General features: G+C 43.7%; 1 protein-coding gene across 1 annotated transcript; it reads right to left on the bottom strand.

Annotated features, from left to right (window-relative positions):
* Nucleotides 1–652: 652 nt before the first annotated feature.
* On the bottom strand, nucleotides 653–16,861 carry LOC307227581 (cyclin-T2-like). Its single transcript, XM_079996945.1, has 9 exons — nucleotides 16,697–16,861; nucleotides 15,809–15,890; nucleotides 15,571–15,699; nucleotides 14,757–14,817; nucleotides 12,596–12,658; nucleotides 11,379–11,424; nucleotides 9,347–9,510; nucleotides 3,459–3,529; nucleotides 653–2,678 (listed from the first exon to the last, which is right to left on the bottom strand). Exons 1-9 carry the CDS (start codon nucleotides 16,852–16,854, stop codon nucleotides 1,632–1,634), a joined length of 1,821 nt encoding a protein of 606 aa, XP_079853071.1. The 5' UTR covers nucleotides 16,855–16,861; the 3' UTR covers nucleotides 653–1,631.
* Nucleotides 16,862–17,743: the final 882 nt, after the last annotated feature.

Here is a 17,743-nt window from a genome sequence, read left to right as displayed (position 1 = left end):
AGGCTGGTGGTGGTGTAATGGTGTGGGGGACATTTTCTTGGCACACCTTGGGCCCCTTAGTACCAACTGAGCAGGGTTTTAACGCCACAGCATACCCGGGTTTTGTTGCTGACCATGTTCATCCCTTTATGAGCACAGTGCACCCATCTTCTGATGGCTACTTCCAGCAGGATAATGCACCATGTCACAAAGCTCAAATCATCTCGAACTGGTTTCTTGAACATGACAATGGGTTGACTGTGCTCCAATGGCCTCCACAGTCACCAGATCCCATCCAATAGAGTGCCTTTGGAATGTGGTGGAACGGGAAATTGGCATCATGGATGTGCAGCCGACAAGTCTGCAGCAACTGCGTGACGCTGTCATGGCAATATGGACCAAAATCTCTGAGGAATGTTTCCAACACCTTGTTGAATCTAGGCCACCAAGAATTTAGGCAGTTCTGAAGGCAAAAGGGGGTCCAACCCGGTATTAGCAAGGTGTACCTAATAAAGTGGCCGGTGAGTATGAGTATGTGTGTGTGTATACACACACACACACACATAAATGTATACATATACACACATCTATACACACACACATATATATATATATATATATACACACACATACATACATATATGTACACACACACAATGTTATTTTAGAGCTCTTTATTTTTCCCAGGTGGTTAATAACACATTTATCATACTGAATAGCGATTGACGACGTACAATCACAAGGCTATTTTTTTTGCAATTTTAGCCAAGATATCTTAAATGCACTTTCACAGCAGATAGAACGTAAACTTCAGTCATAGCTCTAAGTAACGTCTGGAGGAGTGGCCTTGGTAGTCTCGCTGGACAGCAAACAGACATCGAATAACACCTGGCTCGCAATTGTTTTTTTTAAACGTCTGTTAAAATGGCCGTTTACAATGCGCTCCTAGAAGAGCGGACCATAGCTCCTAAGACAGAGTCCAATACTTCTGCATTCTTCACCGACAAAACAAAAAGTGATACATCTCCACAGATAAAAGGTATTTCACAACCAAGAAAGAGGAGGATTTCTTTTATTTATATATATATATATGTATGTATACATATATATATACACACTCACACATACATATATATACATATATATACATACATATATATACATATATATATATATATATATATATATATAGTGTTCTTCAAGACCTGAGTTTTTTTTTCTTTTTAGGTGGAATAAAATGTCTTAAAATACAAAAATGTACATACATTAATGTCAATGGTGAACTGTCACCATGGCCGCCAACTCATCTCTTCCCTTTTGTGATTGAAAACATGCATAATTTAAAAACATGAAAAGCATTAAAAAGAGTTGTAAAATTCATTTACCCTCCCTTACCCCCGACCACGGAACCAAAAAATGTCATGTAAAGTTCATTCGATCTTTTCTTCTTAAAATGTTAATGCAAGCTAGAAGCACACAGCTTTATGCATGTATTTTTTTTTTAATTACATCATGAGGACATTATCAGTGTGCAGACGCGACCGAGTGACAGAAAACTCATAACTTAAAAGAAACAAATCCATTCTTTAAAAACTCTATGCAGAGATACCCAAATTGTTTGAAATCTAGACGACACTCGACATCCACCATTTTCATAGGTTCATACCTTGGGCACTTAGTAAGGAGTCCAGCATGTCAAAGGTGTCTTTGTAGTCCGTGTGTTGGCCGTTGCTTCCCAGCATGCCGTTGGTTCCGTCGTGCACGTGGCGCTCCAGTGCCGCCCGCTGGCCTTCGGCGGCGTAGTGGGTGGAGCCGGCGACACCCTTCGAGCCGCTGCGCCCGCTCTTGGCCGAGTGGTGGTGGTTGTGGTGGTGGTTGTGGGACCCCGTGTCCGGGTGGGCCCTCTTCCGCGAGGAGCCGGAGGAGCCCACGTCGCCGCCGTGGCTCCCGGGCACCCGGAGGGACACGGTGGGGGGCTCCGGCGCCGCGCGGCCGTTCCCGCTCAGCGCGTACGGGTGGCCGTGTCCGTGCTTGGGGTGCCGGTGCCCCGCGTGGTCTTTGTGCTTGTCCCTGCTCTGTTCTGAGGAAACCTTGATCCGCATCTTGAGCTCCTCGCCGCTGGCGCCGCCGTTCTCGGCGAAGGTCGGCGGGAGGCGGGACTTCTTGGAGCCGGACTTGTCCCTCCTGCCGTCACCCGCCTGCAGGGCCTGCTGCGGCTGGGAGCGCTTCTTGTGGTGGTGGGACGAGGACGAGGACAGGGCGGGGGCGGGGACGTACAGGTCCGGGGCCTGGGGCTCCTCGGCCCGGCCGTTTTGCAGAGCCAGCTCTGCCGCCTGCTTCTCGCGGTACTTGTCCAGAGTCAAGACCTTCTGTGGGCGGGCAAATGGCAAGGGGTTGGCGGGGAGCGGCGGGTGCTTGCCGCCGGAGCCGCCCGCCACCTTGTGTTGGTGCTTGACCAGAGCGTAGTCCGAGTGGGAGGCCTGGGGGGGCAGCGACTGGTAGGTGGGGTCGTCCAGCGACTGGTACGAGCCGTAGGGGCCGCCCAGCGAGTCCAAGCAGGGCATTTCTGAGGAGTCTGAGGAGGTGGAGGGGAAGAAGGAGCTGGTGACGCCGGGCAGGCCGTCCAACGAAGAGCTTCCCTGGAAGGGGCTCCCCACCGTCTGGCCTTCAGTCTTTGGCTTCTTGGCAGCTTGAGACGCCTACGAGAGGGTAGAAGCACAAGGCAGCATGTCACTTCATCCACACACCGGGGCGCGATTTAAGGCGGTGGTTCTCAATGGCATCTGGGGACACCCAGGGGTCCTTCCAAGAGGTTCCAGGCGGTCCCCAGTATAATGATTATTAGTTAAGATTTACCAGTTTTTCGATTACAAGATTGTGCCATTGGCACAATGTACAATAGTGATTATTTTATAATTGTGTTTACTTTATTAATCCCTCTCAGAGAAATAAGGTCTCCTCTGCATTTGACCATCCTATACCGAGGAGCAGTGGGCAGCCGCAGTGCAGCGCTTCAGTTCCAACTCCAGCTCTTTTGCCGGTGCCTTGGTCAGGGCAACCGACAGGAGTATTAACACCTGACATCCAGTAAAGGTCTTTTGATGGTGGGAGGAAACCCACACAAAACAAGGAAGAACATGCAACCTCTTTATCTGATCATAGTTTCACCTATAACACAGGCAGGTTTGGACATTCGTACAATAATCACATCCAGGGCTGCCCCCCTGACGAACGAACGAATCATCGGTCAGAAAAAATTACAGCACCGAAAATAAAGTTAAGATTATGTCAAGTTAATTTCCACCCCCCAAAAAACCTGCAGAATCACAGAACATTTGTACAGCAGGTCAACAAACGTTAGCTATAGCTAGCTTCTGCGCTAACGCCATGGAACATCTTATCGGACCTTTGGAGTTGACTAAAAAGGCGCTGGCTTACCAAGTACCACAAGGCTCAAAACATATTTTTGGTGATCTTACCCTCCAGTTGCGTATTCTCTTTAGCCTGCTGGGTGTCTTCTCCAGAATCTGCAGGAACTCGTGGGTCAGCTCTAGACGGGAGAAAAAGAAAAACAAGTAGGACAGACACATGTCGTCAGTGTACAATGCACATGAGCCGGTTAAGAAATATTGAGATTTTGATTTATAATGATGAACATCAGATCATGAAGATTAATTGTTTTGTGAGTAATCTCAAAAGTCAGTGGACAAACGTGTTACTGTCCAAACCAGCTGCAGCTCGGCAGCCTGCTGCCATATCCACGTGTAAGGGTATAAAAGTGAACAATAATAATGATGGTTTCGAAAGGCGTCTTGAGGCCGAATCCCACAAACGACAACATGAGGTTGAAACCCTGTTTCCGTGGAGTCGGTGCCACACGCAGAACGCTCCGCTTCTCTGCGGCAGAGTTTCCGTGAGAAAAACTTGGTGCCGGTCAACGTGTCCTGGAAGATTTCAATTTCCCGGACAAATGGGAGAGATCCCGGTCAAATATTATCCCTGTTTATTGAGCTTAAAAACAAGTGATAAGCAGGCTTTATAGAGAATGAAATCATGAATGCATGTAGCTTTATATTTTTATTGAATATTCAAAATAAAATAATTCCCGCCAGTTAACACCTTTTTTAAAAACAAACAAATAAAGAATACGCACATTACGACTTGAACTCACAAGTGCTGCCGCTTTAATTAACATTTAATTCAAATTAAATGTTGATAAAAATCAAAGATCAAAAATAAATGGCAAGTAGGTCTAAATAAATAATTAGTTTGTGGTGTTGCATGTTGACATATTCTACACAATAGATATTTAGCGTCCGCTTTGGGTCAGAACTTAAATATTAAAAAAAACCCTCCAAACTACAGATGGGATGTGTGTGTCATTGTGGTCACATTTCATCATTTACTGCTTCAAGAGTTCTGGACGCTGCGTCTGCCGCGCATGCGTGTGTGCGTGCGTGTGCGCGTGCGTGCGTGTGTGTGTGTGCGCACGCTTACATGTGCAACCTGTCCACAAGGGAGGGGGTGGGGCTTATTTCTATGTCGACTAACGTGATTGGCTAGAGATGACAGGTCAGCTTCAGATCGTCCAAACTAATAGGCTTTTCGTTGCAACTTGCCGAACGCAAAAATGAACAGATCTGCAGATTTTTTTTTATACCGAAATGATAAGAGTGTATTTTATTTCGACAGAGTAAAAAAAATACTGTGATAATTATCGTTATATCATCCAGCACAAGTTTTGATTGTGCTTTGAGGGAATTCTTTTCACTGGACATTATGATTTAAATATGTCGGACTTGAACAGATTTTGACCGGTCAAAAACCGGATAACGGAAACACTGCTCTGAGGAGCCGAATGTTCACCTCACATTCCATCGAGGGTCTGAGATAAGTTTCAAACGCTCAAGTCAAATTATGCATCCGAAATGACGGCCGGAGGACATATTGGAACCAGAGATGGGACCGACGCAAACTCATATCAGATACTGACATCCCTCCCTCATCGGACTGACGTAGGCGATCCAAATTCCGTTCCACAGCTTGTGCTGGACCATGAACCCGCCGTTTCATTTTGCTCATTTAATGGTCCGCCTCCCCGACAATTCAACTCGGCAAATAATTAACCTGTGAAGCGCAATGCGCGAATAGGAACTGGCGGTTGGAGTTGGGCATTCCAGGTGCATTCGGTTTAAAACCAAAATAATCCTATGTCACCGTCGCCGCCTGTAAGCAAATACAAGTACAGAGGGGTACTTCTCAACTGATTTCAATGAGTCGTTTTTATATTCAAGGGTTAATGATCCACGTACCGTAGAAAAAAATAAAAACAACTCCTGCTCCACGGCTGTTCCAATATGTTGGCAACGTTGACGTAGGAGGCAGAGGTCCAGGTGTTGATTTTTTTTTTTTCTTTTAATATTAACTTTGAAAACCTGCAACTGTTTGTATGGGAAGGTAAAATGTGAATCTTACTTAACATACAGTTTAAATAAATTGCTTTGGAATACAGTTAAATTGAACACATTTTTCGTATATATTTTGCTCTTTTCATAAGAAGTGCTATGTGGTTTACTACGGCCTCATGTTGTATTAGACATAACACCAACAATAACAAAATATAGCTGCAGGCACCAATACACGGCTCCATTATCGACACCAATGACTAATTTTTCGAGTTCCCATGAAACACAGCATCAGTTTGGTGCTGTCACGCGTCTTTACATCAGCGTCACGTCTAAAACGAGATAATCTACAATTGAAGAACTCAGTTAAACGGATACATTTCCAGTGATGTAATCAATGTGTCAATGACAACATTGACACATTGATTACACATTAACATTAGTTTGGAATTAGTCTTATTATGGAAGAACTTCTCACCATTTAATGCAGTTTCCCTTTTCATTTCAAGCCCGCTACGTTTAGCTGTAGGAAGCTGCACGTCTATGTTTCTTTAAAAAAATAGTACATTTCTGCAGAAACCCTGCATATTATTCGAATGTTAATTTTCAGATTCGAACAATTACAAATCTTGAAGTTAAATCAATGCGCCTGTGACTGAAGGTCTTTCTTTTTACAATTCAATAGTTAAAGATATGTTATACATATCAATTCACGGATCATTTCATCATAACACGCAGGCCTGGCCTACAGGAAAGAGCAGTTTATATGTTGACTGTTTCCATTTTTGTGTTGGTGATACTATAGAATGATTTATTTCTTGTGTTTAGTGAATAAATACAGAAGATAAGGAAAAAAAATAAAAATGTACATACTTAATTGCAATATTGGTCAAAAAAATTATTTGCAATGAGATTATTTCCCCAAATTGTTCAACCCTTTGAACTAGTAATGTCATTTTAGTGATCACGCCTTTTTGTGGAGTGAATTTACAGATCCCAAAAGGGTTGACGTCTTTCTGCGAGCTATTACAACTTCTCGGGTACTGTTTTTCCGAGTTTCCAGAGCACATGAAACGCACCATTCATTCTCACAGTCGAGTTGGACTGGACGTGGCGACGACTTTCTGTAGATTAACGTTTTTTCCGTGGCCAAGTTTTCCTGATACGGTACGATTCCATGAAACCGGTTGATGTCTTTCAGTGACTATTTAGAGTTTGAGATACAATTTTTCCGATTCGTTCTGAGAATATGAGGTCATAATGGACTCAGATTTTGTATCTTATGACTTCCGCGAATACTGCGAAGTAAGGAGGAACACAACGCCGTATCTAACACAGGGTTAGATCTGAATAGAAAGACTTCATTTACAAAAAAAAAAGATTAAAAAAAAAAAATCAATCGAACAGCCCTGCCGACTTCAAGTAGGTAAGACCACACACACACACACACACACACACACACACACACACACACACACACACACACACACACACACACACACACACACACACACACACACACACACACACACACACACACACACACACACACACACACACACAGTTTGAAACCTCTAACCACGCACTGCACACAACGGGAATGGACTTTCAGAACCACAACCTGCACATTTAGAAAATATTTTTAGAACGTTGGAGGGGTCAGTGATGGACGACCGTTCGACTACTTCCAGTCAAATTTCAGATTGTTTTTTGGACTCAGTGTGAAGCCTACACTTGCTGAAACCACACTCTACCAACTGTAATGATAGTATGCTTGTGGCCTAATGTCAATGGAAACATCAAAACAATTCAGCTTATTACCAATATAATTATTACTCTTTCCAATTTGGACTGGCTTACTATGCAAAAACATTTAAAAACATAATACATCAGAACAAGAAACCGCACTTTGATGTTTAGGGGAAAAAAATGAATAAAAATAAAATAGCTGCAATGGGTGGTCAGTTATTTCTGAAAAAGGCTGCTGATCTATTAATAAACGTTGTCACAAGCAACTACTTCTCTACCGGGATTCACAGCCCTTCTTCCACACGACCTACAAGCAAATGCTAATACTAGCTAGTGGCACCACCTTGTCACACTACATGGAAGGGTTAGAATACAGATGAAAGCGAATTTGTCCAATATGAATGAATGAATAGCAGTAAATAGGTTTGTCACATGTAGGGCAATATGGGTTGTTTTTTTTGGAAAGATGAATAGTTGTCTATGCTGTTGAGGACTATTTTTTATTAGGGGAAAATCTTAAAACTTCATGTACTAGTTACAAATCCCAAATTATCAGTCATTATGCCAAACGAACACCGTAGATAATGAAAAGGATCATATACAAAATGTCCACACACACACACACACACACACACCAACCCCCCCCCCCCCCTTTCAGGATGAACCTAAAATGCACTATAACCTTTACAGGTGAACTTAATTTGAACTTCTCTAAACTTTTGAATGCACATGTCCAACTGTTCAATGTTTCAGTACTTTTTGCACAACTTGCTGTTCTCTAACAAGGAGCTGAACGGCAAAATTCACAACAGGCGTTTGATCCATGAATCGACCAATAAATGTCCTGGTTCAATTAGAATTGGTATTTAAACAGTCCTCTTCATCATGCTGTTCACATGTTGACATCATGAGATCAAGACGACACCTAACAACTGATCAACAGTACCTCGCCATATGAGGCTTCAAACAGGATGTTGTCAGAGGGAAGTGGCCACTGAGCTTAGAGTGTCACAGAGAGTCATCAGCAGCTTGCAACAGAGATACAGAGACTGGAAGAGTCACAGAAAGGCATAGAAGTGGACGTCCTTTGGCCACATCCCACACTGATGAGCGCTTCATTGTGAACAGTGCCCTGCGGAACCAGATGATGATGCCACTCAACTCCAGCAGCACATTTAAGGGAGGTGAGAGGCACCAAGTGTCACGTCAGACCATTCAAAACCATTGACATCAGCGTGGTCTGCTTGCTAGACGACCTGCAAGGCTACCTGACCACACCACCAGGCACAGGCATCATCATCTTGCACGGCCCAGGGAGCATTTACGCTGGACGAGGGACCAGTGGCCTCAGTGCTGTTCTCTGATGAAAGTCGATTCACGCTGAGCAGAAATGATGGCCGCCAACGATGTTGGAGACGTCAAGGAGAGAGCTATGCATCAGCCACTGTTTGAGCCTTTGGTGGTGGTGGTGTTACAGTGTGGGCAGGTGTGTCTAGTCAATACAGAACTGCCCTACACTTTGTGAATGGTACAGTGACAAGCAAATACTACTGAATAACATCATTAATCCAGTCATTGTGCCTCTGCATGAACAACACAGGCCTCATTTCATCTTCATGGACGACAATGCTCCAGCTCATGGAGGTGGCATCATTAGGGAACGGCTGCTGGAGACTGGGGTACCTCAAATGGAGTGGCCTGCACTTTCTCCAGACCTGAATCCCATAGAAAACCTATGAGATCAGCTGAGTCGCCGTGTAGAGGCTCGTAACTCTGTACCCCAGAACCTCAATGACCTGAGGGCCGCCCTTCAAGTAGTGTGGGGGGCCAGGCCTCAGCAGACAATAAGTCGACTTGTGAACAGCATGAGACGTCGTTGTCAAGCTGTAATTGATGCTCAAGGCCACATGACAAGTTATTGAGACATTGACATATTTTGTTGTGGTAAAGCCACCACTGTTGTTGGCTTTTGTTTCAATCAATTGTTTGAGATGAGGAAATCACCACCATCAATCAATCATCATGCTTCTACTTAAATGCCCTACTTTCATGATATAATATCACTTTGGCGTGAACGTTTTACATTTTCCATAAATTTCACCCGAAAGCCAAATATCCCTAACTTTTTGTGAGTAGTGTGTATATATAAATAATCGAATCTTAGGCTCCTCCTGACATTTCTAGTAATGAGTGGCTGCAGTCTTTGTTCCTACCATCGAGCAGCTGCAGCGTCACCGTGCGGTCCAGGTATTCCCACCAGTGTTTTCCGTCCGTGGAGACCGGGATCTCCCAGTTGGACCACTTGCAGGCCAGGTGGATGCAGACACAGGCGATGACTGTGGGCTTGTGCTGCAGGCAGAAGGTGGTGAGGTGTAGGCTGTGGGAGAAGACACAAGAAGCACAGGGAAAGGAGAGAAGGTTAGCCAAGGAGGCGACGGGCTGGAGACACAGCAGTTACAGCACCCACCTCCGACACATAGAGATTCAAAATTAATACATAAGGTAAAGGTTAGGACATTTCATTCACAATGTTAAATGAAATTATAATTCCAACGATGCCCAGAGCTCAAATTGTCTTTGCTTAGCGTTAACGGAAGACATTGCATAGAATGCTAAAACAAAGACATTTCCAAACCAATTAAGTAACTAATGTTTAAATGACCCCTGCCCACCCCCAATCAATCCAACTAATTAGGCACAATGTGTTCATGTCCCACACACATCCTTACCTTCTGTAACTGGTACGTTTGAGAAATGTACATACCAGACGTGCTATCAAATAATTTGGACCTAGGTATTTCTGTCACCATACACTACATCAAATCAACTAAAAAATGGTTCTGTTGGTGATGGTTTCATGAAAGTGATCAAATTCCTGTAAATTATGGAAAACGAATGTGGGTTCATTTTTTTTTTTAAATAACAAAAATAATGTTAAAAAAATATTACATTAGCACTTGATTGGATTCCATATACAATTTATGGTGGATTACAAAATTAACCTAACAGTGTTTCTCAATCTCTGAAAATAGATACTCTCAAAAAAGAGTAAAACAGGCAGTTTGCCTTTAGATTTAAGAGGCTAAACTGAGAATAAAAACAAATGTGCAAATTCATGCTAGATATTAATACACTTAAAGCCATTACAAATATGGTTCAGCTTTTATATTGGGACGAATTGGGGCGCGTAAGTAAATGCAATGTTTAATATTCATCTGGGAAAAGGGAAGAAATATGAATTGTGCAAAGGGAGCGAGCACGATGGTTGTAAATGCAATTAATCTGAGAGGCAATGGGCGGGGCCTTTAACACAGAGATTGAGAAACACTTGTGTGGTTGAATAAGTGATCAATGATTAGGTTATTCTTGTAAGATTCATACATCTAATTTCCTCCACACCCTTAATCCCAAACTGCACTGCAAATCAGCACCGAAGGTTCAAATATAATCTGTTTTTAACAAATCGTAATCTTTGGACTAATCATTAAAAAAACAAAAGAAGATTCTCGTGTGCCACCAGTTTTTATTTTTTGTTGTTTTTTTTTTTTTTTCTTTTGAGAGAAAAATAAGAGTGGTGTTGAAACCCGCCGAAACATTTCTACAAAACAACTTGTGGTGCAAATTTTAGGTTTAATTAATTAATTTGTACTGGATGTATTTTTAAAAAGTAAAGCGGTGGATCATCGATTTCTCACCCACAGACTCGTACCTAACTGCCCACCAATAAGCCCAAATTCGTACTCGACCTGGCGTTCCTGAGAAATTTAACAAATAAATTGCACATGCGTGCTGCAGTTTGCAGTATAGTTTGGGGTTTCATAGTTAGCTCTTTCGGGGTATTAAAAAAAAAAATAAAAAAAAGTACAAAATCGGAAAAAAAAGTATGTAAAAACAAAGGACATGTTACTCATACTTACCAGGGCAATCTCTAAGTTTACATCGTTTCAATCTTTAGTGGCAATCTATATTCAGGCTACCATGTGTGTTTTTTTTAGACATATGCACTCTGTACCGAGCAACCTTGAGAGGTATACAGCACCACTACACTCCACATTGTGCATTCAACCCCTATGTGCCAACATGGAGCCCTGGTACAATACACCGCACGGCGGCCGGGCCGGTACTGCCCCGTGGGGGGTCCCGAGGGCCCGGCCGCGCAGGGCGTTGGGCACAGGGAGGGGGACCCTGCATGTCAGGAAGCTATAGTGTGCCATCACAGTGCAACAAGGGGGACAGGATAACAACCTGTTGGTAGCCATGAAATAGGAAGTCTGAGCCAAGTCCTTGCTCGCTGTGAAGGAGGAGGGAGAAAGCCCAGATTAGCATGTGGGTGGCATCAAACAATACAATTAGCATTTACAGTTATCATAACATATTAGCATTAAAAAAAAGTATATGACAATGTGATAAACATATGAACTGAACAGTTACTTTCCAGAAGTATATCCACACATAGAAAGCTGGAAGCCGAAATGTAAAGGCCGCGAGTGGCACCGACTTTAGCTTCTGGTTTCTGTTACCCCTTTTCCACCAAAGCAAACCTAGTTCTGGTTCTGGGCCGCTGCGAGCGCTGCGTCGCGGTCGGTTTCAACTTGTAAACCTCCTAAGAACCGGTTTGCGTTTCCACGGGAAAAACGGGCTAGAGGGCCACGTCATTACGCCACTGTAGAGGTCTGTGTAGGTCCTCGGCTTTTTCAACAGAATGGGGGACAATTATTATCGCCTGTATGTTTTTTTTTTTTGTGTTAGGTAATGAACGGGACAGAACCTGATAAACGTCCATGTAACCGCCGAAACCAAGGATAATATAATTGAAATTATGGTGAAAACCAGGTCAATTTGGGAGTGAATGTCGAAAACGGGAACGAGCTGAAGCGTAATAAAAACTTTAAAAAGAAAATGGCCATCATAATCTTATGGTGGGGCTTGCTCATCCCCGACCCCAGCGTAGACAGTACTCTGTTCCTCTCCAGCTTGGAAGCGGGGCCGCTCTGGAACCGTTTTTCCGGTTGCAGGGCCGTTTTTTGTTTTGCTGTCAAAAAGCAAAGAATCGGTTTCCAGATCAGGCACCGGCTCCGACCCAGCCCTCAAAATGCCCAAGTGGAAAAGGGGTACCTCTGGCATCCTCTTGGGCCACGGGCCAAATCAATGTCAATCATGTGTTTGAAATTTCAACCATACGTGATATCACGCGTGCATTAGTAAAATGTAATATTTCGACTAGAATCTGCATTGGGAAAACACCATAAAGGTTTTTGATCATTGTTAAATTAAAGAAAATTTGCATGTCGAACACACAAAATACTAATGTTCACATCTCAAATAACCAACATCAATCCTAACATTACATTTCACTAATGCAAATACCAATTCAAAACACGTCACATTCATTCAACTCGTGGAAATTCACTGTTCAGGGGTAAATGGTGACGTGAGGAAACATGATAAGGAAGCGTGTATACCTCGCACTAGCTGGGAACACCTCACTACATCTGTGTGTGGATGTTCAACTGTTATTTCAAAACCTGAAAGATTAAATGAAGCATTCAGCAACGTCACATGCACCATCGTCTAGAAGTCAGTCAACGATAGGACTTGAAAAGTTTTACAGGATGGACTCGTAGACCACATTTCCACCAATAACTAAAATGTAAATAGTTAGAAGCACGCTGGTACCCTGCCACCGCCAGCAGGGCGTTCAAGGGGATCTATTATGCTCCTTTTCAACACGTTAATATATGGTCTCTGAGGTCTCCAAAATATGTTTTTGAAATTTTTTTTCTGAAAACACTGCTCAGATGATGCATTCGAGCCATTAGAACATGCCTCAAAACCATTGTGCGCCAAAGTGGGCAGTTTCTGTGTGTGCGGCTTTAAATGTAAATGAGCAGCCAGGACTCTAGTTCTGTGAGCCAAAGGGGTTTGAGTTTAACTCAGGATTCCTTTTTTATCTCTGTAAACTTTCAGCGATTTCACCTTTTCAGTACATTAACATCTGTTTCTTAACAAATTTGAGGCGAGAAATAAGCAGTACTTTTTTTTTCAGATTACTGTTTGCAATCCACCCGAGTTTCACCGCAGTGTTTGGAGCAGCGCGGAACTTGGAGCACCTTGGGATACAGAGTTGTTTTTTTCTTCCCCCAATCAATTACAGAAACATCTGAAAATAAAGCAATTACATCCATGGTTTTGTTTGGTCAAACGCAGAACGGATCTTGCACCGCAGCCTCAAGTACAATCATCTACCGTGGACACACAGAAAGAAAAGGCAAATACTCACATTTCCATCATCTGCGGTTTGTCACAGACAGTTGGAATTGTTTCCTTTTTCTTTTAAACGATTAGTGCTGGTCTGTAAGCTGACAACAGAGCACTTTGCACGCTTAGCTCCGCTGCTAATGGGTCCGGTCGCGCTCCAGCCGTGGGTGGAGTTACTAAGATGGAGGGGGGTTCTAATGCTACCGAAGCACCACTTGACGTAGGAAGGGGCTTCAAATCTCAAAGGCTTATTTCAGTACATGGTTTCCGAAATAGAAGGCTCACAAAAAAACGACTGTGTTGTCTGATTTCACTGTTTGTGTGTTAGACCCATCAGGGACTAAAATGTTCGTGCACACGCCCTGAAAAAGCGAGTTTTTCACAATAGGTTCCCTTTAAAAGTAAAGAAAGTACATTAGTACATTTGGCGTATTTATAGCAAAATGTTACAATATTACGATGAGCTTTGTTTCCATGTAACCAACGGCCGCTTAAAGCAAGCCAAAGTGAACTTAGTTTCCACTGTGGAGGTGCTTGTTTTTATTTTTTATTTCTTTGTCATTTAAAGTAATGCCGACGGAAGTATATAAATAATGTAAATGTTCGATAAATGTGTCACATATTGTGATGATGACACAACAACACTATGAGGGTAAAACTGTTGGAGGTAAAGAAATATATACCGGAGGCCATTACAAGTTTGAACATAGCATGTAACGATGACCATATAATTTCTATGTCATTCTAAGGTATGGGGGGAAAATAATATGGCCGCAAATTAAAATTGTTGTCGATGAAGAACACAGTGAGCCGCACTCAATCCGCTTCAGCGTTGATTCCACAGGCACCCAACATTTCTCACAATTTTATGAACGGTGTGAATAATTGCCCATAATTGCATTTCTTCAGGCAATTATTATAGAAATTTCATACGATGCGTTTCAGGTGTTTTTTCCCCATCCAAACCGTTGTTTGTAGTCATCATGTCAGCGGTGCTGATGTTTGAATAGAACCAGAGCTTTCTGATTTATATGAAAAAAATACATTTATAGGTATTGGTGAAAATGAGGTCCCAGCATTTTTAACAGGGTCTGTTAAATGACGATAAAACATGAACCCATCCTAACATGGAGCACATGAACACATTTCTAAATACAAGGAACATGGAAAAACACCTCCAGGTGTGGTGGTTTATAGAATTGAGATGCACATGCCGTTTTTGACTATTAAGCTGCCAAATGAATGTCATTTCATGATCATTTACTTAAACTAAGTCTTGCAGTGGTGCGGTGTCACTACGGTGTTGGTGCTTCCTCCACAATGACACTTGGCAGATGTGAAGGAGAGGTTTTGGAAATCACTCACCCAGCGTTTGCAGCACTACTGTTTCTAGTAAGACAAGTTCTTGGGCTTGCTGGTGGTACGCCTGAAATTCAGTCAACAGCATTTCCATCAGACTCAAAATAACCCGAGAGGCAGACTGCGTTCGTTATTGGCATTAAAACAAACCCAGGATATCTACACTGCGGTGGGCGCTCTGCGTTCCAAATTATTCCTTTATGTGCGGGAACAATTCCAAAGGTTTATTTTTTGGTGATGAGCACTGTTTAGTCTAGGGCGCAGAGGGGCCGACCGCTGCCTTTTCAGACTCTGCTACGGCTCCATATTATGGATAGTCTCAAACCACATGTGAACCTCTCCGACAGAGGGTTCAGGTGCAGCATAAGACATTTAATTTTGACACTTTGATCAATGGTCAGAATCATTTGGCTTACAATAAGTACACTATTAATGGTAACAATTAAATTGAGGCCGATTTTCAAGCAACAAATCACTTTGTAATGAATGAATTTGGTCTGTTCTATCTATCCTGTTATGCTTGAACGTCATGAGCTACAAGTTCTGCTATAAAAGGGGAGATTTCTGGGGTCCGCAAATTAAATGGTAAAAAAAAAAAAAAACGACATCTGAACAGGGGAATAATCCAACCTGGTCAAAACACATACAACACCATGGCTGCCAGTGGATGAGTTACGACAGTGGAACGGGTCGCGGGGAGTCAGCTGAAATGTGCCTTAAAGTACCGCAATTTCAGACTTAAGGTCCTCACAGGTGCCAAAATTCAGACACTGGAAACGTGTAGCGTTCCAGGACGCCCGATCTATAGCACTGGACTCACATTGCTCTTGGTGTCCAGCGGGGCTTCCTGGGGATTTACGCAGGCGTGTGCTACTTTAATGACGTGTTCAAGCTTCCTGGGCTGCTCCTCCACTTTCGCTGCGAGGAACAGCGTGGTCTGCGAGATGATCTGCGGGCCCCGAAAAAATGACATCAGACATCAAAGTCCATCAGATTGTATCACAGGCAGATTAAGCAGCAGCAGACAAATAATCAAAACACAGGGGAGCAGTACTTACATTTCTGTGGAACTTGGTGAAAGAGTGAATCATATAAAACCTATGCATATACACTATTGCAGTATTGATGATTAGTTGGGAGCTGTGGGTAGATAGTTAAGGAATCACAAAGAAACAAATACTACAGATAGTGTTTATTCAATAAAATAGCTTTCGTGTGTATGCGAAGCCACTGGGTGGTACATGTTTCACGTAGCGAGAAAGGCAGGGGGTTAGTAAAACGTGCAATTATTGATTCCCCCTCAATCTGCGTCAACAGCCTAATCTTGGAGATTTAGGAAAACCTTTTGATTCCAATTTTAGACGTTTGCCAACGCAAGAACATTTAGCGTCACCGAATTCTATTCTAGCGAGAGCTTCAGATGGTCGAACGGCACTAAAAGGGCTTTAACAAAGTGGTTCTTTTTTTATTCCCTTCTTTAATTTTGAGCTTCATTGCACGTCGCAATTTCGTTGTTCGTGTTGCGTTGTTATTGTTGCTTTTTATTTGATGTATCTGTCCAACAGTCGAAAAAGTCTGAACAATAGCCGGCTGACAACAGGCCTGGATGCTAACGTCTATTTAGCAACAGCGGCCTACCGCCACAGATCCAGTGGGGTCTTTCTTCCCACGCCAGGTTGCTAACGTTAGCTTAGCCACAGCGGCCTACCACCATGGAAGGGGTGTCTTTTTATCCGATGCTAACGTTACATTTACCACTGCGGCCTGGTGCTATAGGCACAGCGGCGCAGCGCGGCGCGGCCCAGCCCAGCCAGCTAGCCAGCCCCCCCCCGCTGCTAACATGCCAACGTTAGCTTAGGCGCCGCGGCCTACGACCACAGCTCCAGCGGAATCTTTTCCACGGGCTAGCATGCTAACGCCAACTACCGGCGACTCAGAAAGGATACACGTTGAGTCTCTGGCCCATGTCCTGGATGAGGTTGGCGGCCTGCTGGCGGTACGAAAGCTCCCTGTCGGACTCGACTCCGCAGCGTCGAGACGGCGTGTTTTCGAGCTGCTCCCGGGAAAAGAGCCATTTCGTAGAGGGTCCCCGGTGCGCCGCCATTACGCTGCTCCCGCCGCATCCAGACCAGAGCCGACGGGGGGGGGGGGGGGGGGGTGGCGGCGGCGGCGGCGGCGGAAGCGTAGTGTGCGCATGCGCGACCCGGCCTGCTCCTCTTCTTCTGTCCCACGTGCTTCCAGGGGAGAAGGGCGCCCCCCGGCGGCCACGCGCGGCGACGCAGCGGCCCCGTTTACGGAAGTGACGTGGGCGGTCCTTCGCTCCGTTCGACGGTTCGGGAGGCGCCGGTGCAGCGGCCGTTAAACCCCGAAGAAGATCCACGTCGTTTGACAGGGACCAAGGCGGGCGACTGCGAGCGTTGATTGCGACCGAAAAAACATTTGACTCGGAGCAAAAGCAAATTGGAAACCTGAAAAAAAAAAACCCCAAAAAAACAGGTGCAATACTGTCCATCATCCCTTTAAGAGCGAAGGGACCGCGCATCCCATAAACCATTCCTTCCCGACGGCTTCCAACCTCACGATAGTTTGGCGTCTTGTCGTTATGATGAGTGTTTATGTTGTTAATAGTGTTGCTATACTTTGTAGAAGTTTTGGTTGTGTATATATATTCATATGTATATATTAGCAATAACTCACTCGCCGACAGTGACGTTGATGGGCGCGTTAAACGTTTCCACGGTAACAAGGAGCTCCACCAATAAGAGGTCGCGAATAAAAACGTGTTTTTCTTCGAACAACGTGGACGTGTGAATAAAAACAACAAAAAAATACAAGAAATTATAATTAAAAAAACATGGCAATTGTTACAGAAAAGTAGTGGGAATCAAGCCCATATATATATATATATATATATATATATATATATATATATATCCATATATATATATCCATATATATATATATATCAAGATTCAAGATTCAAGATTTTTTAT

The sequence above is a fragment of the Zeus faber genome (genome assembly GCF_960531495.2).
Source record: "Zeus faber genome assembly, chromosome: 2".
Classification (NCBI taxonomy): Eukaryota; Metazoa; Chordata; class Actinopteri; order Zeiformes; family Zeidae; genus Zeus; species Zeus faber.
This window is presented reverse-complemented; position numbering and strand designations above follow the sequence as displayed.